This window comes from Nerophis ophidion, linkage group LG23 (genome assembly GCF_033978795.1).
Source record: "Nerophis ophidion isolate RoL-2023_Sa linkage group LG23, RoL_Noph_v1.0, whole genome shotgun sequence".
Taxonomy (NCBI): domain Eukaryota; kingdom Metazoa; phylum Chordata; class Actinopteri; order Syngnathiformes; family Syngnathidae; genus Nerophis; species Nerophis ophidion.
Genome location: NC_084633.1, coordinates 16044903 through 16072430, shown reverse-complemented (window position 1 = coordinate 16072430; position 27528 = coordinate 16044903). Strand labels below are relative to the sequence as shown.

General features: G+C 40.0%; 1 protein-coding gene across 1 annotated transcript in view; it reads right to left on the bottom strand.

Moving 5' to 3' along the window:
• Positions 1-2539: 2539 nt before the first annotated feature.
• The window catches only part of LOC133541529 (fascin-2-like), a 51620-nt gene continuing 26631 nt past the window's right edge, over positions 2540-27528 (bottom strand). The window contains exons 2-5 of the mRNA XM_061884981.1: positions 23832-23988; positions 8393-8514; positions 8141-8308; positions 2540-8048 (exon numbers count right to left, since the gene is read on the bottom strand). Of these exons, the coding sequence (XP_061740965.1) occupies positions 7843-8048; positions 8141-8308; positions 8393-8514; positions 23832-23988 (653 nt within the window). The 3' untranslated portion in view covers positions 2540-7842. The remainder of the gene's footprint in view (positions 8049-8140; positions 8309-8392; positions 8515-23831; positions 23989-27528) is intronic.

The following is a 27528-nucleotide window of genomic DNA, read 5'->3' as shown; positions in this document are numbered from 1 at the left end:
ACCAATGACAATCAGCCAATTATAATGCTTTTAAAACAGGCAGCTGTGTGGGCTGCTTTAAGCAAGTTATATGACTCTTAAGGGTTACAGCTGCAAAATTAGTGAAGCAAAAATAGTTTGAAAGGTTAGCATGCTGGAATGCTAATATTTTTTCCTTACCGTTATTTTTCACCAATGACAATCAGCCAATTAGAATGCTTTTAAAACAGGCAGCTGTGTGGGCTGCTTTAAGCAAGTTATATGACTCTTAAGGATTACAGCTGCAAAATTAGCGAAGCAAAAATAGCTTGAAAGGTTAGCATGCTGGAATGCTAATATTTTTTCCTTACCGTTATTTTTCAACAATGACAATCAGCCAATTAGAATGCTTTTAAAACAGGCAGCTGTGTGGGCTGCTTTAAGCAAGTTATATGACTCTTAAGGGTTACAGCTGCAAAATTAGCGAAGCAAAAATAGTTTGAAAGGTTAGCATGCTGGAATGCTAATATTTTTTCCTTACCGTTATTTTTCACCAATGACAGTCAGCCAATTAGAATGCTTTTAAAACAGGCAGCTGTGTGGGCTGCTTTAAGCAAGTTATATGACTCTTAAGGGTTACAGCTGCAAAATTAGCGAAGCAAAAATAGTTTGAAAGGTTGGCATGCTGGAATGCTAAAATTTTTTCCTTACCGTTATTTTTCACCAATGACAATCAGCCAATTATAATGCTTTTAAAACAGGCAGCTGTGTGGGCTGCTTTAAGCAAGTTATATGACTCTTAAGGGTTACAGCTGCAAAATTAGCGAAGCAAAAATAGTTTGAAAGGTTAGCATGCTGGAATGCTAATATTTTTTCCTCACCGTTATTTTTCACCAATGACAATCAGCCAATTATAATGCTTTTAAAACAGGCAGCTGTGTGGGCTGCTTTAAGCAAGTTATATGACTCTTAAGGGTTACAGCTGCAAAATTAGCGAAGCAAAAATAGCTTGAAAGGTTAGCATGCTGGAATGCTAATATTTTTTCCTTACCGTTATTTTTCACCAATGACAATCAGCCAATTAGAATGCTTTTAAAACAGGCAGCTGTGTGGGCTGCTTTAAGCAAGTTATATGACTCTTAAGGGTTACAGATACAAAATTAGCGAAGCAAAAATAGTTTGAAAAGTTGGCATGCCGGAATGCTAATATTTTTTCCTTACCGTTATTTTTCACCAATGACAATCAGCCAATTATAATGCTTTTAAAACAGGCAGCTGTGTGGGCTGCTTTAATTAAGTTATATGACTCTTAAGGGTTACAGCTGCAAAATTAGCGAAGCAAAAAAAGCTTGAAAGGTTAGCATGCTGGAATGCTAACATTTTTTCCTTACCGTTATTTTTCACCAATGACAGTCAGCCAATTAGAATGCTTTTAAAACAGGCAGCTGTGTGGGCTGCTTTAAGCAAGTTATATGACTCTTAAGGGTTACAGCTGCAAAATTAGCGAAGCAAAAATAGCTTGAAAGGTTAGCATGCTGGAATGCTAATATTTTTTCTTTACCGTTATTTTTCACCAATGACAGTCAGCCAATTATAATGCTTTTAAAACAGGCAGCTGTGTGGGCTGCTTTAAGCAAGTTATATGACTCTTAAGGGTTACAGCTGCAAAATTAGCGAAGCAAAAATAGCTTGAAAGGTTAGCATGCTGGAATGCTAATATTTTTTCCTTACCGTTATTTTTCACCAATGACAATCAGCCAATTAGAATGCTTTTAAAACAGGCAGCTGTGTGGGCTGCTTTAAGCAAGTTATATGACTCTTAAAGGTTACAGCTGCAAAATTAGCGAAGCAAAAAAAGCTTGAAAGGTTAGCATGCTGGAATGCTAATATTTTTTCCTTACCGTTATTTTTCACCAATGACAATCAGCCAATTAGAATGCTTTTAAAACAGGCAGCTGTGTGGGCTGCTTTAAGCAAGTTATATGACTCTTAAGGGTTACAGCTGCAAAATTAGCGAAGCAAAAATAGCTTGAAAGGTTAGCATGCTGGAATGCTAATATTTTTTCCTTACCGTTATTTTTCACCAATGACAATCAGCCAATTATAATGCTTTTAAAACAGGCAGCTGTGTGGGCTGCTTTAAGCAAGTTATATGACTCTTAAGGGTTACAGCTGCAAAATTAGCGAAGCAAAAATAGCTTGAAAGGTTAGCATGCTGGAATGCTAATATTTTTTCTTTACCGTTATTTTTCAACAATGACAATCAGCCAATTAGAATGCTTTTAAAACAGGCAGCTGTGTGGGCTGCTTTAAGCAAGTTATATGACTCTTAAGGGTTACAGCTGCAAAATTAGCGAAGCAAAAATAGTTTGAAAGGTTAGCATGCTGGAATGCTAATATTTTTTCCTTACCGTTATTTTTCACCAATGACAGTCAGCCAATTAGAATGCTTTTAAAACAGGCAGCTGTGTGGGCTGCTTTAAGCAAGTTATATGACTCTTAAGGGTTACAGCTGCAAAATTAGCGAAGCAAAAATAGTTTGAAAGGTTGGCATGCTGGAATGCTAAAATGTTTTCCTCACCGTTATTTTTCACCAATGACAATCAGCCAATTATAATGCTTTTAAAACAGGCAGCTGTGTGGGCTGCTTTAAGCAAGTTATATGACTCTTAAGGGTTACAGCTGCAAAATTAGCGAAGCAAAAATAGTTAGAAAGGTTAGCATGCTGGAATGCTAATATTTTTTCCTTACATTTATTTTTCAACAATGACAATCAGCCAATTAGAATGTTTTTAAAACAGGCAGCTGTGTGGGCTGCTTTAAGCAAGTTATATGACTCTTAAGGGTTACAACTGCAAAATTAGCAAAGCTAAAATAGTTTGAAAGGTTAGCATGCTGGAATGCTAACATTTTTTCCTTACCGTTATTTTTCACCAATGACAGTCAGCCAATTAGAATGCTTTTAAAACAGGCAGCTGTGTGGGCTGCTTTAAGCAAGTTATATGACTCTTAAGGGTTACAACTGCAAAATTAGCAAAGCTAAAATAGTTTGAAAGGTTAGCATGCTGGAATGCTAACATTTTTTCCTTACCGTTATTTTTCACCAATGACAGTCAGCCAATTAGAATGCTTTTAAAACAGGCAGCTGTGTGGGCTGCTTTAAGCAAGTTATATGACTCTTAAGGGTTACAGCTGCAAAATTAGCGAAGCAAAAATAGCTTGAAAGGTTAGCATGCTGGAATGCTAATATTTTTTCTTTACCGTTATTTTTCAACATTGACAATTAGCCAATTATAATGCTTTTAAAACAGGCAGCTGTGTGGGCTGCTTTAAGCAAGTTATATGACTCTTAAGGGTTACAGATACAAAATTAGCGAAGCAAAAATAGTTTGAAAAGTTGGCATGCCGGAATGCTAATATTTTTTCCTTACCGTTATTTTTCACCAATGACAATCAGCCAATTATAATGCTTTTAAAACAGGCAGCTGTGTGGGCTGCTTTAATTAAGTTATATGACTCTTAAGGGTTACAGCTGCAAAATTAGCGAAGCAAAAAAAGCTTGAAAGGTTAGCATGCTGGAATGCTAATATTTTTTCCTTACCGTTATTTTTCACCAATGACAATCAGCCAATTAGAATGCTTTTAAAACAGGCAGCTGTGTGGGCTGCTTTAAGCAAGTTATATGACTCTTAAGGGTTACAGATACAAAATTAGCGAAGTAAAAATAGCTTGAAAGGTTAGCATGCTGGAATGCTAATATTTTTTCCTTACCGTTATTTTTCACCAATGACAGTCAGCCAATTATAATGCTTTTAAAACAGGCAGCTGTGTGGGCTGCTTTAAGGTCCTTCCACCCTCATTGGGGACGTTCAGGCATTAGAGGGTTTGTCACGCCAAATGTCTTCCGGGGGGAAGATTTTCGTAGGGGGGAAGAAATTTGGCGTGACAAAGCTTTGAAAGTGGAATTCTTTCCCATTCTTGTTTTATGTAGAGCTTCAGTCGTTCAACAGTCCGGGGTCTCCGCTGTCGTATTTTACGCTTCATAATCCGCCACACATTTTCGATGGGAGACAGGTCTGGACTGCAGGCGGGCCAGAAAAGTACCTGCACTCTTTTTTTTACAAAGCCACACTGGTGTAACATGTGCTGAATGGCTTGGGATAGTCTTGCTGAAATAAGCAGGGGCGTCCATGAAAAAGACGGCGCTGAGATGGCAGCATATGTTGTTCCAAAACCTGTATGTACCTTTTCAGCATTAATGGTGACTTTACAGATGTGTAAGTTACCCATGCCTTGGGCACTAATGCACCCCCATACCATCACAGATGCTGGCTTTTGAACTTTGCGTCGATAACAGTCTGGATGGTTCGCTTCCCCTTTGGTCCGGATGACACGATGTCGAATATTTCCCACAAACATTTGAAATGTGGACTCGTTATACCACAGAACACTTTTCCACTTCACATCAGTCCATCTTAGATGATTTCAGGCCCACAGAAGCCGGCGGCGTTTCTGGATGTTGTTGATAAATGGCTATCGCTTTGCATAGTGGAGCTTTAACTTGCACTTACAGATGTATGGACAAACTGTATTTAGTGACTGTGGTTTTCTGAAGTGTTCTTGAGCCCATGTGGTGATATCCTTTAGAGATTGATGTCGGTTTTTGATACAGTGTTGCTGAGGGATTGAAAGTCACGGTCATTCAATGTTGGTTTCCGACGTTGAGTGATTTCTCCAGATTATCTCAACCTTTTGATGATATTTTGGACCGTAGATGTTGAAATCCCTAAATTTCTTGCAATTGCACTTTGAGAAACGTTGTTCTTAAACTGTTTGACTATTTGCTCACGCAGTTGTGGACAAAGGGGTGTACCTCGCCCCATCCTTTCTTGTGAAAGACTGAGCATTTTTTGGGAAGCTGTTTTTATACCCAATCATGGCACCCACCTGTTCCCAATTAGCCTGCACACCTGTGGGATGTTCCAAATAAGTGTTCGATGAGCATTCCTCAACTTTATCAGTATCTATTACCACCTTTCCCAACTTCTTTGTCACGTGTTGCTGGCATCAAATTCTAATGTTAATGATTATTTGCAAACAAAAAAATGTTTATCAGTTTGAACATCAAATATGTTGTCTTTGTAGCATATTCAACTGAATATGGGTTGAAAAGGATTTGCAAATCATTGTATTCCGTTTATATTTACACAATTCCCCAACTCATATGGAAACAGGGTTCATACTGGATAATGTTTTTTTTTTTTTTTTTACTTTGTCTTGGACATGCTTTTAACATTTCGAAACATCACATGTTTACACTTACAACATTTAAACAGGACCAAAAAAAAAAAAAAAGAGTAAGGACAGGGCAGAGCTTATTTTTAATCCTACTCCTTCTCCACGGTTTACTGATCATTATTTTGAAACTTTAAAGATCAAGGTTTTTTTTAAAGGGGAACATTATCAGCAGACCTTTGTAAGCGAACAGGGATGGATTCAAGTTGACTTACTTGGAGCGTGCTAATCAGACATATCAATGGTCACGGCATGCTAATCGATGCTAACATGCTATTTAGGCTCGCTGTATGTACATATTGCATCATTATGCCTCATTTGTAGCTATATTTGCATCCAGCCTTTCCCTCCACCCACATTTAATGCCAAACAAACACATACCAATCGACGAATTCAAGTTGCACCAGTGGTCAAAAGATTCAATCGTTGGTTAGAAGGCGATCGCCAAATTCGTCCTCGTTGCCGCTGTCTGTCGTGACAAGGCTCAATAGCTTCAGTTTCTTCTTCAATTTCGTTTTCGCTATCTGCCTCCACACTCCAACCATCCGTTTCAATACATGCGTAATCTGTTGAATCCGAGTCTGAATCCGAGATACTATGCGATACCTTTCTGTGCTATCCGCCATATTTGTTTCTGGTGGCTTCACGCACTGACGTCACAGGACAATAGAAGGGTGGATATAACGACGGTTAAAATCAGGCAATTTGAAGCCGTTTTTCGGGATATCGCGTGATGGGTAAAATTTTGAGAAAAACTTCGAAAAATAAAATAAGCCACCGGGAACTGATTTTTATTGGTTTTAACCCTTTAGAAATCGTGATAATGTTCCCCTTTAATTATTATACTTAGCTATGAATTTTCCGAGCTTGGCAATGTTCATCTCAATTAAAAAAAAAACTTGACAGGGCGTTCTGGCTGTTGGTAGAAAAACAGGCAATAAAATGTTAAGCCGACCAATCCCACTCCGTGTGTGAGCTGACAGAAACAGCTATGTACATATTGCATCATTATGCCTCATTTGTAGCTATATTTGCATCCAGCCTTTCCCTCCACCCACATTTAACGCCAAACAAACACATACCAATCGACAAATTCAAGTTGCACCAGTGGTCAAAAGATTCAATCGTCGGTTAGAAGGCGATCGCCAAATCCGTCCTCGTTGCCGCTGTCTGTCGTGACATGGCTCAATAGCTTCAGTTTCTTCTTCAATTTCGTTTTCGCTATCTGCCTCCACACTCCAACCATCCGTTTCAATACATGCGTAATCTGTTGAATCCGAGTCTGAATCCGAGCTACTATGCGATACCTTTCTGTGCTATCCGCCATATTTGTTTCTGGTGGCTTCACGCAGTGACGTCACAGGACAATAGAAGGGTGGATATAACGACGGTTAAAATCAGGCAATTTGAAGCCGTTTTTCGGGATATTGCTTGATGGGTAAAATTTTGAGAAAAACTTCGAAAAATAAAATAAGCCACCGGGAACTGATTTTTATCGGTTTTAACCCTTCAGAAATTGTGATAATGTTCCCCTTTAATTATTATACTTAGCTATGAATTTTCCGAGCTTGGCAATGTTCATCTCAATTTAAAAAAAAACTTGACTGGGCGTTCTGGCTGTTGGTAGAAAAACAGGCAATAAAATGTTAAGCTGACCAATCCCCCTCCGTGTGTGAGCTGACAAAAACAGCTATGTACATATTGCATCATTATGCCTCATTTGTAGCTATATTTGCATCCAGCCTTTCCCTCCACCCACATTTAACGCCAAACAAACACATACCAATCGACGAATTCAAGTTGCACCAGTGGTCAAAAGATGCAATCGTCGGTTAGAAGGCGATCGCCAAATCCGTCCTCGTTGCCGCTGTCTGTCGTGACATGGCTCAATAGCTTCAGTTTCTTCTTCAATTTCGTTTTCGCTATCTGCCTCCACACTCCAACCGTCCGTTTCAATACATGCGTAATCTGTTGAATCCGAGTCTGAATCCGAGCTACTATGTGATACCTTTCTGTGCTATCCGCCATATTTGTTTCTGGTGGCTTCACGCAGTGACGTCACAGGACAATAGAAGGGTGGATATAACGACGGTTAAAATCAGGCAATTTGAAGCCGTTTTTCGGGATATTGCGTGATGGGTAAAATTTTGAGAAAAACTTCGAAAAATAAAATAAGCCACCGGGAACTGATTTGTATTGGTTTTAACCCTTTAGAAATCGTGATAATGTTCCCCTTTAATTATTATACTTAGCTACGAATTTTCCGAGCTTGGCAATGTTCATCTCGATTAAAAAAAAAACTTGACTGGGCGTTCTGGCTGTTGGTAGAAAAACAGGCAATAAAATGTTAAGCCGACCAATCCCACTCCGTGTGTGAGCTGACATAAACAGCTATGTACATATTGCATCATTATGCCTCAATTGTAGCTATATTTGCATCCAGCCTTTCCCTCCACCCACATTTAACGCCAAACAAACACATACCAATCGACAAATTCAAGTTGCACCAGTGGTCAAAAGATGCAATCCTTCACATCAATCAATCATCTTTTTGCACCATTTTTTTGCAAAAAAAAAAAAAAAAAGATTTTAGTACTCCCAAAGAGAGGATGCATCAACCGAAGTGCGATCTCCCATTAGTGTGCCTCCCTGGTCTCCTCGAAGGTACTTGCCATTCGAACACTTTACAGCAACGCGCCCGTGTTCCAGAAACTCCAGGAAAAAATCTTCGGGTTTTTCTCCATCCGAGCACACCAGGCCGCTGCTGGAGACGTACCAGAATTTTCCATTCACGCCTGCAGAAGCAAGTCGACAAAAAAAAAAAAAAAATGCTTGAATGCGGACATATTTATTTGAAAAATTCTGCGGCAGGCATGCAAACACCGACTCTTAATATTGTAGGCGCCGTCGTTGAAGATCAATGAGAAAATGTCGTAGACGGATCGATTGACGTCTAAGGTGTTGGAGTTCTTGTGGTGACACACAAAGCCGTTCTCGCCACGGAGGATCAGCATCGGTCGGTTGATAAGCTTCATCAGGAACAATTCATCCTCTCCTTTAGGACAAAACATGTGACTCATAGCTGTACTTTTTTTTTTTTTTTCAGAAAATCGGGTCAAATAACCAAGCACTTACTTACCTACTGCATCACTCACTGCTGAGAGCTGTCCGTTCTTCTTTGTGCATACATACTTTCCGTTGCTGGCTTTGAGGGCCACCCTTTGCCCCCGCCACTCGATGTCGAACATTGTATTGATCTCTCTGGAAGGAGAAAAATATACAAACCCCGGTGTAAATGGTGAATAAAAACAGAATACAATGATTTGCAAATCCTTTCCAACCTATATTCAATTGAATAGACTTCAAAGACAAGATACTCAATGTTCCAACCGGAAAACTTTGTTATTTTTGCAAATATTAGCTCATTCGGAATTTGCTGCCTGCAACAGGTTTTAAAAAAGCTGGCACAAGCGGCGAAAAAAAAGACTGAGAAAGTTGAGGAATGCTCATCAAATCCAATCCAATCCACTTTATTTATATAGCACATTTAAACAACAATAACGTTTCCAAAGTGCTGCACAGCTATGTTAAAAACAATAATAAAAAAAACTATATTATGCACCACCAATGACTGAATAAAAACAAAAAATAAATCAATATAAAACCAATATATCAAAAAAAACCAATGTAAAAACATAGCTCGCTTGGTAGAGCGCCCGTGCCAGCAACTCGAGGGTCGCAGGTTCGATTCCCGCTTCTGCCATCCTACTCACTACCGTTGTGTCCTTGGGCAAGACACTTTACCCACCTGCTCCCAGTGCCACCCACACTGGTTTAAATGTAACTGAGATATTGGGTTTCACTATGTAAAGCGCTTTGAGTCACTAGAGAAAAGCGCTATATAAATATAATTCACTTCACAAATATGATTAAAAACTATTTTAAAGGGTAAAATCAATGAAAACAGTAAAATAGAAATCAAAGTGTATAAAAAAAACAAAGAGGACAGAGGACCGAGGACCACACAACTCACGTAGTGTTAAAAGCCAAAGAATAAAAGTGGGTCTTAAGACGAGACTTAAAACACTCCGCTGTGGAAGCAGTTCGAACATGGAGGGGCAGAGTGTTCCAGAGCTTAGGGCCGACCACAGAGAAGGCCCCGTCCCCCCTGGTCTTAAGTCTGGTCTTGGGCACCACGAGCTGGAACTGGTGCCCATTACGTCGACCGCGGGGGGTGTGTCAGTCGATCTCGAGCCAGGCTTTTAAAAAAAATAGACCTAAAAATTAGTGATCATCAATCTTCACCAAGACGTCACTTAAATGACATTCACGGTACCGGAGGGTCTTGTGAGATGCAAGATCATTATTATTAAAATATGACCGAGAGGAAGGCGAGAAACACTTTTTATTTCAACAGACTCTCGCGCCGTACCTTCCGTCAAAACTCTAAAGGCCGACTGCACATTTCCTATCTTCACAATAAAAGCCCTGCTTCATGCTGCCTGCGCTAACTAAATACAGAGTCTCAGAAAACTGGCGTGCACAAGCGATCCCTCAGAAAGCTGGCGTGCACATCACTTGTTCCGAGACTCTTATTTTGTTAGCGCAGGCAGCATGAAGCAGGGCTTTTATTGTGAAGATAGGAAATGTGCAGTCGGCCTTTAGAGTTTTGACGGAAGGGACGGCGCGAAAGTCTGTTGAAATAAAAAGTGTTTCTCGCCTTCCTCTCTGTCATTTTTTCATAATAATGAACTGGCAGCAGCCAGCGTCATCTCACAAGACCCTCGGGTGCCGTGAATGTCAATCAAGCAAGCTACGGAATTTGCCGCCAATGTTTTTCTTGTAAAGTGTATGGAAGCTGGATGAATTAGATGCCAAAAAGCAACCACTTTCATGTGGTATTGTACAGAAAGGACAACTTTTTTTCTCCTCCATTTGAAAATGTGGGCGTTATCATCATTACTGTCTGATTCCAATCAATGCAAGTCATCAGAATCAGGTAATACACCAACTTATATTCTTGTCTTTGTGAAAGAAAGACATCTATATGTGTTACACATGCTTGTATTATCATTAAACACATTTAACTTGTTTACAAAAATGTCTCTTTCATAAATAAATAAATATAAATTATATATATAAATGAGGTAGATCCCCTCGAGTTGGTCAATTGAAAAGTAGCTCGCCTGCAGAAAAAGTGTGGGCACCCCTGATGTAAAGATTTAAAAACAAACAGCAATGTTTTAAAATCAATTCTAAAATGAACAGGGAGCCAGTGTAAACTCTGAAGAATTGGGGTTACATGCTGGAGTTTCCTGGCCCCTGTTATAAGTCGTGCTGCCGCGTTCTGGACTAACTGCAACCGGGAGAGAGCTTTTTGGCCAATGCCTGGTCTTAAGTCTGGTCTTGGGCACCACGAGCTGGAACTGGCTGGTGGTTTAAGAACTCACAGGTGCGTGAGTCCTAAACAAATCAGGTGCATGAGTCCAAATGAGGACAGGTGAACTAAATCGGTCGTCATGGTGACAAAACAACGGAGCGTAAACTGGAACTAAAAAGAGGCTTAAACCGACAGAACATAACGAAACAAAACGTGACCACGGAACATGATATTATTAGACCAGTTGATCTGCCGTTTCTTTTCTTTTCCTCCTATGTCCCACTCTCCCTTGTGGAGGGGGTCCGGTCCGATCCGGTGGCCATGTACTGCTTGCCTGCGTATCGGCTGGGGACATCTCTGCGCTGCTGATCCGCCTCCGCTTGGGATGGTTTCCTGCTGGCTCCGCTGTGAACGGGACTCTCGCTGCTGTGTTGGATCCGCTTTGGACTGGACTCTCGCGACTGTGTTGGATCCATTGTGGATTGAACTTTCACAGTATCATGTTAGACCCGCTCGACATCCATTGCTTTCCTCCTCTCCAAGGTTCTCATAGTCATCATCGTCACCGACGTCCCACTGGGTGTGAGTTTTCCTTGCCCTTATGTGGGCCTACCGAGGATGTCGTGGTGGTTTGTGCAGCCCTTTGAGACACTAGTGATTTAGAGCTATATAAGTAAACATTGATTGATTGATTGATTGATTGATTAGCAAGAATGTACTTATTAGAAGGTATTTATGGGTTCTTTGAGGTTAGCTAATTTGACTTGTTTTGGAAATTCTTGACAAGCCACATTTTCTCGTTCTATTGGCGGATCGTTTTGCTTATTTCAACTAAAATACCCCTCATTTTTTGTATTTTTTTATTCTTGTTTACAAACACTAACTTTTTGCAGTGTAAATGTGTTTTTTTTGTGTAGTATTTCCCCAGACATGGTCATGCTGTGACATAAATGGTATTTTGAGAGGTAATCAACAGAAGGCCTAGAAACGCACGGCCCGCCGCTGATGCAAATATAACTCATAACTTCACGGGTTCCACTAGATGTATGTAATTTAATCCACTCAGCTCCATACCCTGTGGAGAATTGTTTCTTCACAAGCATGTATATTGTGTTATTTCCTTGGGAACGCCAATTACATTCTAATCGACGCACATCAAAACCGAAAGGTGGTTATTTAATGTGTGAATTATTACCATTAAATCTAACCCATGATGATTCTGAATTTAAAACATTTGCTTGTGGTTTCGAATATATAATATGTAACGGAAATGCTTTGTTGCAAATTTTGGGACGTTTTACTCCACAGTCAAATTTTTTTAACCCTCGTTCTAATTCCTGAATGTCTGCCAACATTATTTTTGGTGGAAGGCTAATCAACCCGTCCACACCTCGCAAGCTCATTTATTATTTGAATGTATTCACGGCCCTGCACTCTTCAGCATCTACATGCTGCCGCTGGGTGACATCATACGCAAATACGGTATTAGCTTTCACTGCTATGCTGATGACACCCAACTCTACATGCCCCTAAAGCTGACCAACACGCCGGACTGTAGTCAGTTGGAAGCGTGTCTTAATGAAATTAAACAATGGATGTCCGCTAACTTTTTGCAACTTAATGCCAAAAAAACGGAAATGCTGATTATCGGTCCTGCTAGACACAGACCTCTATTTAATAATACAACTTTAACATTTGACAACCAAATAATAAAACAAGGTGACTCGGTAAAAAATCTGGGTATTATCTTCGACCCAACTCTCTCCTTTGAGTCACACATTAAAAGCGTTACTAAAACGGCCTTCTTTCATCTCCGTAATATCGCTAAAATTCGCTCCATTTTGTCCACTAAAGACGCCGAGATCATTATCCATGCGTTTGTTACGTCTTGCCTCGATTACTGTAACGTATTATTTTCGGGTCTCCCCATGTCTAGCATTAAAAGATTACAGTTGGTACAAAATGCGGCTGCTGGACTTTTGACAAGAACAAGAAAGTTTGATCACATTACGCCTGTACTGGCTCACCTGCACTGGCTTCCTGTGCACTTAAGATGTGACTTTAAGGTTTTACTACTTACGTATAAAATACTACACGGTCTAGCTCCATCCTATCTTGCCGATTGTATTGTACCATATGTCCCGGCAAGAAATCTGCGTTCAAAAGACTCCGGCTTATTAGTGATTCCTAGAGCCCAAAAAAAGTCTGCGGGCTATAGGGCGTTTTCCGTTCGGGCTCCAGTACTCTGGAATGCCCTCCCGGTAACAGTTCGAGATGCTACCTCAGTAGAAGCATTTAAGTCTCACCTTAAAACTCATCTGTATACTCTAGCCTTTAAATAGACCTCCTTTTTAGACCAGTTGATCTGCCGCTTCTTTTCTTTCTCCTATGTCCCCCCCTCCCTTGTGGAGGGGGTCCGGTCCGATGACCATGGATGAAGCACTGGCTGTCCAGAGTCGAGACCCAGGATGGACCGCTCGTCGGGACCCAGGATGGACCGCTCGCCTGTATCGGTTGGGGATATCTCTACGCTGCTGATCCGCCTCCGCTTGAGATGGTCTCCTGTGGACGGGACTCTCGCTGCTGTCTTGGATCCGCTTGAACTGAACTCTCGCGGCTGTGTTGGAGCCACTATGGATTGAACTTTCACAGTATCATGTTAGACCCGCTCGACATCCATTGCTTTCGGTCCCCTAGAGGAGGGGGGGGGGGGGGGGGTTGCCCACATCTGAGGTCCTCTCCAAGGTTTCTCATAGTCAGCATTGTCACTGGCGTCCCACTGGATGTGAATTCTCCCTGCCCACTGGGTGTGAGTTTTCCTTGCCCTTTTGTGGGTTCTTCCGAGGATGTTGTAGTCGTAATGATTTGTGCAGTCCTTTGAGACATTTGTGATTTGGGGCTATATAAATAAACATTGATTGATTGATTGATTGATTAAAAATGAAAAGTGTCAAAATACTAGTCCTGAAGACAAACATCACCGTTATTTTTATTTTTTTCGCCACGGTCTCAGCGAGGGGGTTATCAAAAATATCGATACGTTGATACCAAGTCGATCCACGCAAAAAGTTTGTTCTACAGGATATTTTCCTCTTGTGTTGTCCCAATACCAATATTTTGGCACCGGTGCCAAAATATTTTGGTACTTTTCTGTACTTTTTCTAAATAAAGATGACCACAAAAAATTGCATTATTGGCTTTATTATAACAAAAAATCTTAGGGTACATGAAATGTGTTTATTATTGCAAGTTTGTCCTCAAATAAAATAGTGAACATACAAGACAAATTGTCTTTTATTAGTAAATAAACACACAAAGGCTCCTAATTTAGCCTGCTGACACATGCAGTAACCTTGTGTCATTTTTCATTATTTTTTCTTGTCAACATTATTAAGTGAAGTGAATTATATTTATATAGCGCTTTTCTCTAGTGACTCAAAGCGCTTTACATAGTGAAACCCAATATCTAAGTTACATTTAAACCAGTGTGGGTGGCACTGGGAGCAGGAGGGTAAAGTGCCTTGCCCAAGGACACAACGGCAGTGACTAGGATGGCGGAAGCGGGAATCGAACCTGCAACCCTCAAGTTGCTGGCACGGCCACTCTACCAACCGAGCTATGCCGGACAAGTGGTAGAAAAGTAATCTACTTGTTCATTTACTGTTAATATTTGCTTACTTTCTCTTTTAACATGTTCTATCTACACTTCTGTTAAAATGCAAAAATCACAGTGGAGAGGCGCAGAGCTGGAGCCCTGCCCAAGATGGCGGCGAGGAGGCGGAGAATGCGGCTGAGCGGAGAGGCGGGTCCTGCCGGGAGCGACGCTACGAGCGAGAACAGGTGCGTGGCTCTCACACCGGGAAACAATTAACATTTCTCCTTACGCTGCATAAAAGGGGAGAAGGAGGACAGATCGGGGCAGAAGGAGTTGGAGAACCTGCGGCAGCAGATGAAGAGTGGAAACAAACAGCAGACCGGGAACGAGCAGTGGAGGAAGGAGCTGAAAAGTGATTCGAACTGCAGCCAAGCTTTATTGCAAAAATAAAGAAGTCAAAACCTGTGCAAAATAGATGTCCTTACTGGGTGGTCAGTGGAACCCGAGCGACGACGGCAAAAGTCATTCACAATCACTTATACTTTTTTTGATACTTTACATTAGTTTTGTATACCACAAATTCGGGCATCAACCCGATACCGAGTCGTTACAGGATCATACATTGGTCATATTTAAAGACCTCATGTGTCCAGAGACATATTTCCTAACTTTATAAACATTTTCATGAATTAAAAAAATATATATATTCTTGACGTAATGATAATAGCATCGACTAGATACGCTCCTGTACTTGGTATCATTACAGTGGATGTTAGTGTAACCCTAGTTGCGAACTAGTAATATCTTTAAATAAAACTTTAAAGTGCCTTATTTTCGCAATCTTCGAAACCACTATCAATTTCCCTGTGACGTCATACAGGGCTGCCAAAACAAACAACATGGCGGTTACCACAGCAAGATATAGCGACATTAGCTCGGATTCAGACTCGGATTTCAGCGGCTTAAGCGATTCAACAGATTACGCATGTATTGAAACAGATGGTCGGAGTATGGAGGCAGATAGCGAAAACGAAATTGAAGAAGAAATTGAAGCTATTGAGCGAATAGCTATTGACGCTATTGGGCCATAGCGTGGGTGTACCTAATGAAGTGGCCCATAGCATGGCTGCCGTATTAGCATCGCCGGTGAAATGTGCGGACCAAACGATCAGGACTTTCGGGAGCAACTTAAGTCCGTCGATTGGTAAGTGTTTGTTTCGCATTAAATGTGGTTATCTAGTTTCAAATGTACATACAGCTAGCGTAAATAGCATGTTAGCATCGATTAGCGTAGCATGTTAGCATCGATTAGCTGGCAGTCATGCCGTGACCAAATATGTCTGATTAGCACATAAGTCAACAACATCAACAAAACTCACCTTTGTGATTTCGTTGACTTTATTGTTGCAAATGCATCCGCAGGTTATCCATACATCTCTGTGTCATGTCTGTCTTAGCATCGCCGGTCAAATGTGAAGACACTCTGGCACATTCAATGGGGGTCTGGCGGCAGATTTCTTGCCAGTGGTGCAACTTGAATCCCTCCCTGTTAGTGTTGTTACACCCTCCGACAACACACCCACGAGGCATGATGTCTCCAAAGTTCCAAAAAATAGTCGTAAAAACGGAAAATAACAGAGCTGGGACCCGGTGTTTGTAATGTGAAAACGAATATGGCGGGTGTGTTACCTCGGTGACGTCACGTTCTGACGTCATCGCTAAAAGACCGATAAAAAGAAAGGCGTTTAATTTGCCAAAATTCACCCATTTAGAGTTCGGAAATCGGTTAAAAAATACATGGTCTTTTTTCTGCACCATCAAGGTATATATTGACGCTTACATAGGTTTGGTGATATAGTTCCCCTTTAACAGTTTCTACCCACAGGCCATCAGGCTTGAGAATGCTAACTTGTGAATGCTACCTTGACCACCCCCGAACTGTGAACCATCACTGTAGACACTTTTCACCTTTGATCACTAAAGACACTAACTGCTGCTGTGACCCAAAGTCACCTCCATATTTATACCTTTGACTGTCAATCAGAATGTGCAATTATGTTATGTTACTTACTGTGTAAGTAATTTATTTTTTAATTTATTTATTTTTTTATGTTTATTTTTAGCTAAGTACCGTGTGTTTTGTTGAAGGGTCGACTAGCAAAGTAAGATTTTCATTGTACGGCAAACTGTCTGTTTAACTGTGCATATGACAATAAACAATCTTGAATTTATAAAAAAAATATCAATAACGACAAATAAAAATAGAATACTATTAACCGCAACATGTAAGTGTAAAAAAAACACAAAAAAAACATTATAATTTGTACAATTTCATATTGTGCTTGTTCTATTTTTTAACAAAGACAACAATCTGAAGTCGTCTTTATTTTTAAGTGATCGTGCTGTGATTTTACCAGTCTGGCCCACTTGGGAGTAGATTTTTTTCTCCATGTGGTCCCCCCATCTAAAATGTTTTTGACCCCCCTATTGTAAATAAATGCAAAGTATGATTTTTGACAGCCACCAAATGGACGATACACTGTTTAATCAGGATACAATTACACAATTAATGAAAAGATTTTATGGAATAGTAAATGAACATCATACTAGACTTAAGAGACATATCATAAGATGATATTTGGAAAAATGGCAATAAGCCCTTTAGAAGCATTAAAAATGAGTCAATGAGTCAATTTCAGATCTTTCATAGATTGTATTTTACGTCCTCTGTCATGTTTTTTTATTTTTTTTTTATTTTATTTTAATCTTCCATTTTTTTCTCCCCCCCTTGTTTACCTGTATCTCATCTTATTTTGTAAGGGGCGCTGGAAGTCGGTAGACCCGTCAACGATCCTGTTCTGTCTCCCTTTAATGTTTGTCTGATCTTGAATGGGATTGTGCTGAAAATTGTAATTTTCCTGAAGGAGCTCTCCTGACGGAATAAATAAAGTACTATCTAATCTAATCTATCTAATCTAATGTCTGTGAGATCATTGTTTTGTTTTTTTGGACACTCAGTTCCTGTTTTTGCACTTCCTGGTTTGTTTTGTTACCATGACTACTCATTAGTTTTCACCTGTCACGCACCTGTCTCACGTTTCGCACGATCGTTTTCACTGATCACGTCACTGCTATTTAAGCCTTTCTGTTTCTGTTCATCGTCTTGGTAACATCACCTTCTACCACCATCTATCACCCTCGATTCCTCTACTCACGTCACAGTTCCATGCCAAATAACTTTTTGTTCATAGTTCATAGTTTCTGCCTTTGTGCAAGTCTTTGTTTTCATTAGCCAAGTTTGTTCTCCGCCATTGTGCGCGCCTTTTGTTTGTTCTTGTTTTTGTAGTTATAGTTTAAAAATAAAAACATGTTTCTTACATTCATGCCTTGCCCGCACCAACTTTCCTTTGCCTTCTGGAAAAACAAACCCCAAAGTCCACTCCAATCGCTTTGCACCTAAGTCCAAGCCCAAGTCTCAGTCTTGACACTCTCAGCAGTTTAAAATTGGTGCTGTACATAGAAAGTTATGTCTGACGTGTCGGGAACTCGTCAATGTCAGAGAATAAAAGAGTTATGGTTGAAAACAACAAAATAAGCAATCACAAACCTAAATATAGACATCCCAATGACACTGCAAACTTGTATTCTTGGTGATCTGCATCAATTTAGTAACGTGTCATTAGAGACTAAAAATGCATTTATTTCAATATACACCATAACAAAAAGGGTAATACTACAAACCCCGTTTCCATATGAGTTGGGAAATTGTGTTAGATGTAAATATAAACGGAATACAATGATTTGCAAATCATTTTCAACCCATATTCAGTTGAATATGCTACAAAAACAACATATTTGATGTTTAAACTGATAAAAAAAAATTGGGGGCAAATAATCATTAACTTTAGAATTTGATGCCAGCAACACGTGACAAAGAAGTTGGGAAAGGTGGCAATAAATACTGATAAAGTGGAGGAATGCTCATCAAACACTTATATGGAACATCCCACAGGTGTGCAGGCTAATTGGGAACAGGTGGGTGCCATGATTGGGTATAAAAGCAGCTTCCATGAAATGCTAAGTAATTCACAAACAAGGATGGGGCGAGAGTCACCGATTTGTAAGCAAATTGTCGAACAGTTTTAGAACATTTCTCAACGAGCTATTGCAAGGAAATTAGGGTTTTACCATCTATGGTCCGTGAAATCATCAAAAAGTTCAGAGAATCTAGAGAAATCACTGCACGTAAGCGATGACATTAAGGACTTTTGATCCCTCAGGCGGCTCTGCATCATTACCTGACATTAGTGTGTAAATGATATCACCACATGGGCTCAGGAACACTTCATCAAACCACTGTCAGTAACTACAGTTGGTCGCTACATCTGTAAGTGCAAGTTAAAACTCTACTATGCAAAGGCAAACCCACTTATCAACAATATCCTGAAACGCCGCCTAAGATGGACTGATGTAAAGTGGAAAAGTGTTCTGTGGTCTGACGAGTCCACATTTCAAATTATATTTGGAAACAGAGGACGTGGTGTCCTCCAGAACAAAGAGGAATATAAGCATTTGGTTTGTTTTAGGCACCAAGTTGAAAAGCCAGCATCTGTGATGGTATGGGGGTGTATTAGTGCCCAAGGCATGGGTAACTTACACATCTGTGAAGGCACCATTAATGCTGAAAGGTCCATACAGGTTTTGGAGCAACATATGTTGTCATCCAAGCAACGTTTTCATGGACGCCCCTGCTTATTTCAGTAAGACAAGTGTTACAACAGCGTGGCTTCGTAAAAAAAAAAAAAGAGTGCGGGTACTTTCCTGGCCTGCCTGCAGTCCAGACCTGCCTTCCATCAAAAATGTGGGGCGCATTATGAAGCGTAAAATACGACAACAAGACCCCGGACTGTTGAACGACTGAAGCTCTACATAAAACAAGAATGGGAAAGAATTCCACTTTCAAAGCTTCAACAATTAGTTTCCTCAGTTCCCAAACGTTTATTGAGTGTTGTTAAAAGAAAAGGTGATGTAACACAGTGGTGAACATGCCCTTTCCCAACTACTTTGGCACGTGTTGCAGCCATGAAATTCTAAGTTAATGATTATTTGCAAAAAAAAAAAAAAGTTTATGAGTTTGAACATCAAATATGTTGTCTTTGTAGTGCATTCAACTGAATATGGGTTGAAAAGGATTTGCAAATCATTGTATTCCGTTTATATTTACATCTAACGCAATTTCCCAACTCATATGGAAACGGGGTTTGTATAAAAAATGGATATATGTGCATAGTCCAACTCGTACTGAGTGGTATACACAAGCCATGGATAGGATATCAGTAGAAAAAAAAAAGTGTTTAGTTGAGATAATGAGTCACATATTGGAATATGGGATTCATTAGTGAAATTTGTTTAACTATTAAATGAGCCTAAAATATGCCTTTTTTTCATCCTTGTGGTAAATTTTGGACACAATGTGTTGTCAAGCTTATGAAATGCGATGCAAGTGTAAGCCACTGTGACACTATTGTTCTTTTTTTTTACATAAATGGCTGTGATGACAATGTAAAATGGGAATTTTTTTAAATAACTATCGGATATTATTAATTTTGTGGCTACTTTGGATTATTTTGTGTAATTGCTCTGTTTGATTGCTATTCCGAATGTTGCTGGGCCTGGTTTGGAATTGGAATTGTATTATTTTGTTGGACTCATTTAAAATAATAAAACAAAATAATAATACAAGTTGTCACAAAAGTATTTGCCGCACAGGTGGAAGGGTAGAACCTCCACCACAAGCCTAGGCAGTGTGTGCAAATTCTCGAGAAGCGTGCAAACTAATCTTTATCTTTTTTATTAGTGATAAACAACAACAACAAAAAACAGCTTCCAACACTCCTTTGCTATTTGGCAACACTTCAAATACCACTGGTTTAGTTTTTTTCAACAGGAAGGGTGGCCTGGGGGCCATTTGCTGCATGCAGCACTTTATTTATGGGTTTTTGGCACATTGTAGAAATGAAATAAAATAAAGAAATAAAAAAAACAGCAAAAATGGATAAAACAACAAAATGGCATGACATAAGGAGAAAAGGCTGAAATCTAAATACTCATAATGAATAAATACACAAAAATGTGTCTTTAAATATGATTTAACTTTTTTATTAGCCTATGTCATTACAAATTACATCAGGGGTGTCCAAAGTGCGGCCCGGGGGCCATTTGGGGCCCGCGAGTCATTTTTTTAACGGCCCCATGGCACATTTTAAAAATACTATGGAAAAAAATTTAAAACATAGATAGATAGATAGATAGATAGATAGTTAGTACTTTATTGATTCCTTCAGGAGAGTTCCTTCAGGAAAATTAAAATTCCAACAGCAGTGTACAGAGTTGAGATCAATTTAAAAAAAAAATAATAAATAAAAAAAAAAAAAACATAAAAAGTGGTATAGAAGAGCAAACAGGTGAAATGTAACAAGAACATGTTGCAATTTTTACTCTAAAAACACAAAGCTGCCATGCAGGCTGTTTTAAAAAAAATAAAAAATAAATAATAATAATAATAATGAATCAAAATCAATTATGAATTATTGACTAATTCAAGGCTCCAATTACGTCACATTAAAAATTCCACTTTGAGATATTTTTTGGGGGCAAATGTTGGATATTTTGTGTTTGCCGTATTAAAAAACTGAGCTGTTTTTTTTTTTTTTTTTTAAAGAATGGCCTAAAACGAACAAACAAAAAACATAAACAAAAAAAAAAAAACCTTTTAATTGACGGATGGATCTGAAGTTGATCTCGAGACCATTGTGTTAAAAGTAAACAGTAAAAAAAAAAATTATAATTTATTTTTTAACACTTTTTAAGTGTCATTGCACAAAAAATAATAGTGAATTAAAATCAATGGTGTTTTGAATTATTATATAATCTCAAACATTCTCCTTAAAAATTTTACCGGGTGAAAATGTTGCATATTTTGTTGTTGTTTTTTTTAAATTAAAAACATGGTTTTCTTTGACAAAAAGAGCATACAACTTAAATATTTAAAAACGTCATATTGACAGATAGACCTAATGTTGATCTACAGATTTAAAACTTGAATAATAATTAAAAAAATAATACTGAATAATGACATATTTTTAACATTTTTTTTTACCAAAACCCTTTGGGGTCCCCAGGATCAAGCCTGAGTGGAAGCCTAAATGTATAATTTTTATACATATATTGTATTGTTTTTAAAATAAATGACCCCTGCTTGCTTTGATTATTCAGTGTGCGGCCCTCAGTGGAAAAAGTTTGGACACCCCTGAATTACATGATGTCACGCTATCATCATATTGAAAGAATATTAAGAACACTTTTGTTGGTTTTATATACTTTCAAGCTCAATGGCACTTCTGTTCTTTTTAGACTGGGCCGGACATGGCGTGAAGGGAATGACATATTTTAATATTAACTCGAAAGTACTACAAAAACAAAGGGTATAAACAAAAGGCGCTCACAGCAGAGGTTCAAAACATGGCTAAGAAAACAAAAACTACCACAAAGGCCAAACTATGGACATAAAACAAAACTTGCAAACTATGGCATGAATAAAGAAAACTTACTTGGAACGAGAAAAGAGCAGCATGGATCATTAGCGTGAATAATAAGGTTGACTGCCTGGCAGCTACAGGCTTAAATAGAGGTGACGTGATTAACAACTGGTGCGTGAATCGGGTGCGTGACATGGGGACAGGTGAAAACTAATGGGTTGTCATGGAAACAAAGCAGGGAGTGTAAAAACAGGAGCTGACAGTGCAAAAACCAAACAGAACATAGCCAAACAAAACATGATCGCCAAGACATGACAGAATCTTAAATACGTGACAGTTTGAATCAGTAACAGTAAAAATTACATTTATAAAATATTTTTATCGTAGTGTCGAGTAAGTATTGAGAATTGTGGAAATTCATAGATATCATGACTGAAATTTTTGACCCTAGTCATGACATTAGGAACACCTGCAAGCTCGGATGGACAAGAGCCACCTCACCAAAAAGCTGCATTTACCAGCATTTATCTCACTGAATGTCACATATCGGTTTTTTTTAATAGTCGCATGCCACGGTTAGTAATGTTCAATTGTCTGATTGGTCGATTGAAACTTTTATTAGTAGAATGCACAGTACAGTACTTATTCCGTACAATTGACCACTAAATGGTAACACCAGAAAAAGTGGAGATTATTATCCTGGGTGTACCCCTTCTTCTGCCTGAATGCAGCTGAGATAGGCTCCAGCACCCCCCCCCCCCCCTGCCCCCCAAAGAGGGCTCTTTAAGTTGATGATTACTTCTATGTGTAGAAATCTTTATTTGTGAATTATATTTATGTGAATTATATTTATATAGCGCTTTTTCTCAAGTGACTCAAAGCGCTTTACATAGTGAAACCCAATATTTAAGTTACATTCAAACCAGTGTGGGTGGCACTGGAAGCAGGTGGGTAAAGTGTCTTGCCCAAGGACACAACGGCAGTGACTAGGTTGGCAGAAGCGGGAATCGAACCTGCAACCCTCAAATTGCTGGCACGGCCACTCTACCAACCGAGCTAAATTGAATCACTTGTTTTTCAACAAGTTTTTAGTTATTTGTATATCCCATTCCATTTTCTACCACTTATTCCCTTTTGGGGTCGCTGGCGCCTTTCTCAGCTACAATCGGGCGGAAGGCGGGGTACACCCTGGACAAGTCGCCACCTCATCGAAGGGCCAACACAGATAGACAGACAGCATTCACACTCACATTCACACACTAGGGCCAATTTAGTGTTGCCAATCAACCTATCCCCAGGTGCATGTCTTTGGAAGTGGGAGGAAGCCGGAGTACCCGGAGGGAACCCACGCATTCACGGGGAGAACATGCAAACTCCACACAGAAAGATCCCGAGCCTGGATTTGAACCCAGGACTGCAGGAACTTCGTATTGTGAGGCAGACGCACTAACCCCTCTCCCACCGTGAAGCCTATTTGTATATCTTTTTTTTCCAAATAGTTCAAGAAAGATCACAACAAATGAGCAATATTTTGCACTTTTATACAATTTAATAAATCAGAAACTGATGACATAATATTTTACTTCTTTATCGCTTTTTTTCACCCAAAAATGCTTTGCTCTGATTAAGGGGTACTTGAATTAAAAAAAATGTTCACAGGGGGTACATCACTGGAAAAAAGGTTGAGAACCACTGATTTAGAGGGCTGTATGAGCAGAATAGAGAACCCACCATTAACTCCATCGTAATCAGACTTTTATTTACGAGTTAAAATGAATTAATCTATACACATATAAACCTGTCTTCTTGTCTCTCATAATGATTGTGAATGATAAGCAAAATTCCCCCCAAAAAAAAGGGCGGATCCCTTTTAAGAAAGAATGGTTCCAACACCAGACGATTAAACGTCAACTATGAGAACCACTACTCTGCCATGGGCAATGTTTTAATTAAATTTGAGTTAAAACATTCTCTGTCGATGTGTCCTCAAGTTACCTCTCCTGACTGCATTTTCTTTCATCTCATCTACTTAGTCCAGTATATATGACTTGGAAAGGCTACTCACATTTCCGATGCAGTCGACTGAATCTCTCCGTGAGTCACAAGTGTCCAGTAGGACCCCCCGTTGGTCCTAAAAATGGACTTTTTGCTCTTTTTGTCAATCTCCATCTGGAATGTCTCCATGTCCGTGTCCACGTCTTGATTGGCTGAAATACTTACGCCTGGAATCAAGACAATACATTACACATCACAAACAAAAATAACAAAAAGACATCATACATGACCAACACGTTTACAGGCTTGTCAGACAGGTTGGGCCATCCAGAATTTGATAGTTCTGTACCTGCGCCCTGATGGTAGTGGGATGATGTACAGTGGGGCAAAAAAGTATTTAGTCAGCCACCGATTGTGCAAGTTCTCCCACTTAAAATGATGACAGAGGTCTGGAATTTTCATCATAGGTACACTTCAACTGTGAGAGACAGAATGTGAAAAGAAAATCCAGGAGTTCACATTGTAGGAATTTTAAATAATTTATTTGTAAATTATGGTGGAAAATAAGTATTTGGTCAACCATTCAAAGCTCTCACTGATGGAAGGAGGTTTTACCATGAACAGGCTGAAAAACTTATTGGGGTGTTACCATTTAGTGGTCAATTGTACGGAATATGTACTGAACTGTGCGATCTACTAATAAAAGTATCAATCAATCAATCAAGATTGGCTCATAATCTCACGATATATGGCCCCGTTCATTCTTTCCTTAACACGGATCTATCATGCTGTCCCTTTAGCCGAAAAACAGCCCCAAAGCATGATGTTTCCACCCCCATGCTTCACAGTAGGTGTGGTGTTCTTGGGATGCAACTCAGTTTTCTTCTTCCTCCAAACACAACGAGTTGAGTTTGTCCCAAAAAAGTTCTATTTTGGTTTCATCTGACCACATGACATTCTCCCATGTGCTCTCTGGCAAACTTCAGACGGGCCTTGACATGCACTGGCTTAAGCACGGGGACACGTCTGGCACTGCAGGGTTACTGATGGTAACCTTTGTTACTTTGGTTCCAGCTTTCTGCAGGTCATTAGCAGAAAAACAGCCCCAAAGCATGATGTTTCCACCCCCATGCTTCACAGTAGGTGTGGTGTTCATGGGATGCAACTCAGTATTCTTCTTCCTCCAAACACAACAAGTTGAGTTTGTACCAAAAAAGTTCTATTTTGGTTTCATCTGACCACATGACATTCTCCCATGTGTTCTCTGGCAAACTTCAGACGGGCCTGGACATGCACTGGCTTAAGCAAGGGGACACGTCTGGCACTGCAGGATTACTGATGGTAACCTTTGTTACTTTGGTTCCAGCTTTCTGCAGGTCATTAGCAGAAAAACAGCCCCAAAGCATGATGTTTCCACCCCCATGCTTCACAGTAGGTATGGTGTTCATGGGATGCAACTCAGTATTCTTCTTCCTCCAAACACAACAAGTTGAGTTTGTCCCAAAAAAGTTCTATTTTGGTTTCATCTGACCACATGACATTCTCCCATGTGCTCTCGGGCAAACTTCAGACGGGCCTGGACATGCACTGGCTTAAGCAAGGGGACATGTCTGGCACTGCAGGATTACTGATGGTAACCTTTGTTACTTTGGTTCCAGCTTTCTGCAGGTCACTAGCAGAAAAACAGCCCCAAAGCATGATGTTCCCACCCCCATGCTTCACAGTAGGTTTGGTGTTCTTGGGATGCAACTCAGTTTTCTTCTTCCTCCAAACACAACAAGTTGAGTTTGTCCCAAAAAAGTTCTATTTTGGTTTCATCTGACTACATGATATTCTCCCATGTGCTCTCTGGCAAACTTCAGACGGGCCTGGACATGCACTGGCTTAAGCAAGGGGACACGTCTGGCACTGCAGGATTACTGATGGTAACCTTTGTTACTTTGGTTCCAGCTTTCTGCAAGTCATTAGCAGAAAAACAGCCCCAAAGCATGATGTTCCCAACCCCATGCTTCACAGTAGGTATGGTGTTCTTGGGATGCAACTCAGTATTCTTCTTCCTCCAAACACAACAAGTTGAGTTTGTACCAAAAAAGTTCTATTTTGGTTTCATCTGACCACATGACATTCTCCCATGTGTTCTCTGGCAAACTTCAGACGGGCCTTGACATGCACTGGCTTAAGCACGGGGACACGTCTGGCACTGCTGGATTACTGATGGTAACCTTTGTTACTTTGGTTCCAGCTTTCTGCAGGTCATTAGCAGAAAAACAGCCCCAAAGCGTGATGTTTCCACCCCCATGCTTCACAGTAGGTATGGTGTTCGTGGGATGCAACTCAGTATTCTTCTTCCTCCAAACACAACAAGTTGAGTTTGTCCCAAAAAAGTTCTATTTTGATTTCATCTGACCACATGACATTCTCCCATGTGCTCTCTGGCAAACTTCAGACGGGCCAGGACATGCACTGGCTTAAGCACGGGGACACGTCTGGCACTGCAGGATTACTGATGGTAACCTTTGTTACTTTGGTTCCAGCTTTCTGCAGGTCATTAGCAGAAAAACAGCCCCGAAGCATGATGTTACCAACCCCATGCTTCACAGTAGGTATGGTGTTCTTGGGATGCAACTCAGTATTCTTCTTCCTCCAAACACAACAAGTTGAGTTTGTACCAAAAAAGTTATATTTTGGTTTCATCTGACCACATGACATTCTCCCATGTGTTCTCTGGCAAACTTCAGACGGGCCTGGACATGCACTGGCTTAAGCAAGGGGACACGTCTGGCACTGCAGGATTACTGATGGTAACCTTTGTTACTTTGGTTCCAGCTTTCTGCAGGTCATTAGCAGAAAAACAGCCCCGAAGCATGATGTTTCCACCCCCATGCTTCACAGTAGGTATGGTGTTCTTGGGATGCAACTCAGTTTTCTTCTTCCTCCAAACACAACGAGTTGAGTTTGTACCAAAAAAGTTCTATTTTGGTTTCATCTGACCACATGACATTCTCCCATGTGCTCTCTGGCAAACTTCAGAGGGGCCTGAACATGCACTGGCTTAAGCAAGGGGACACGTCTGGCACTGCAGGATTACTGATGGTAACCTTTGTTACTTTGGTTCCAGCTTTCTGCAGGTCATTCACCAGGTCCCACCGTGTGGTTCTGGGATTTTTGCTCACCATTCTCATGATAATTTTGACCCCACCGAATTAGATCTTGCGTGGAGCCCCAGATCGAGGGAGATTATCATTGGTCTTGTATGTCTTCCATTTCCTGATAATTGCTCCCAGAGTTGATTTTTTTTCACACCCAAGCTGCTTGCCTATTGTATATTCACTCTTCCCAGTCTGGTGCAGGTCTACAATTCTTTTCCTGGTGTCCTTCGACAGCTCTCTGGTCTTGGCCATATTGGAGTTTGGAGTCTGACTGTTTGAGGCTGTGGACAAGTGTCTTTTATACAGATAACGAGTTCAAACAGGTTCCATTAATGCAGGTAACGAGTGGAGGACAGAAAAGCTTCTTAAAGAAAAAGTTACAGGGATCTTCCTTGTTTGAAGTGACCAAATACTTATTTTCCACCATAATTTACAAATAAATTATTTAAAATTCCTACAATGTGAATTCCTAGATTTTTTTTTCACATTCTGTCTCTCACAGTTGAAGTGTACCTATGATGAAAATTACAGACCTCTGTCATCATTTTAAGTGGGAGAACTTGCACAATTGGTGGCTGACTAAATACTTTTTACCCCACTGTATTGGTGTAGTGCACG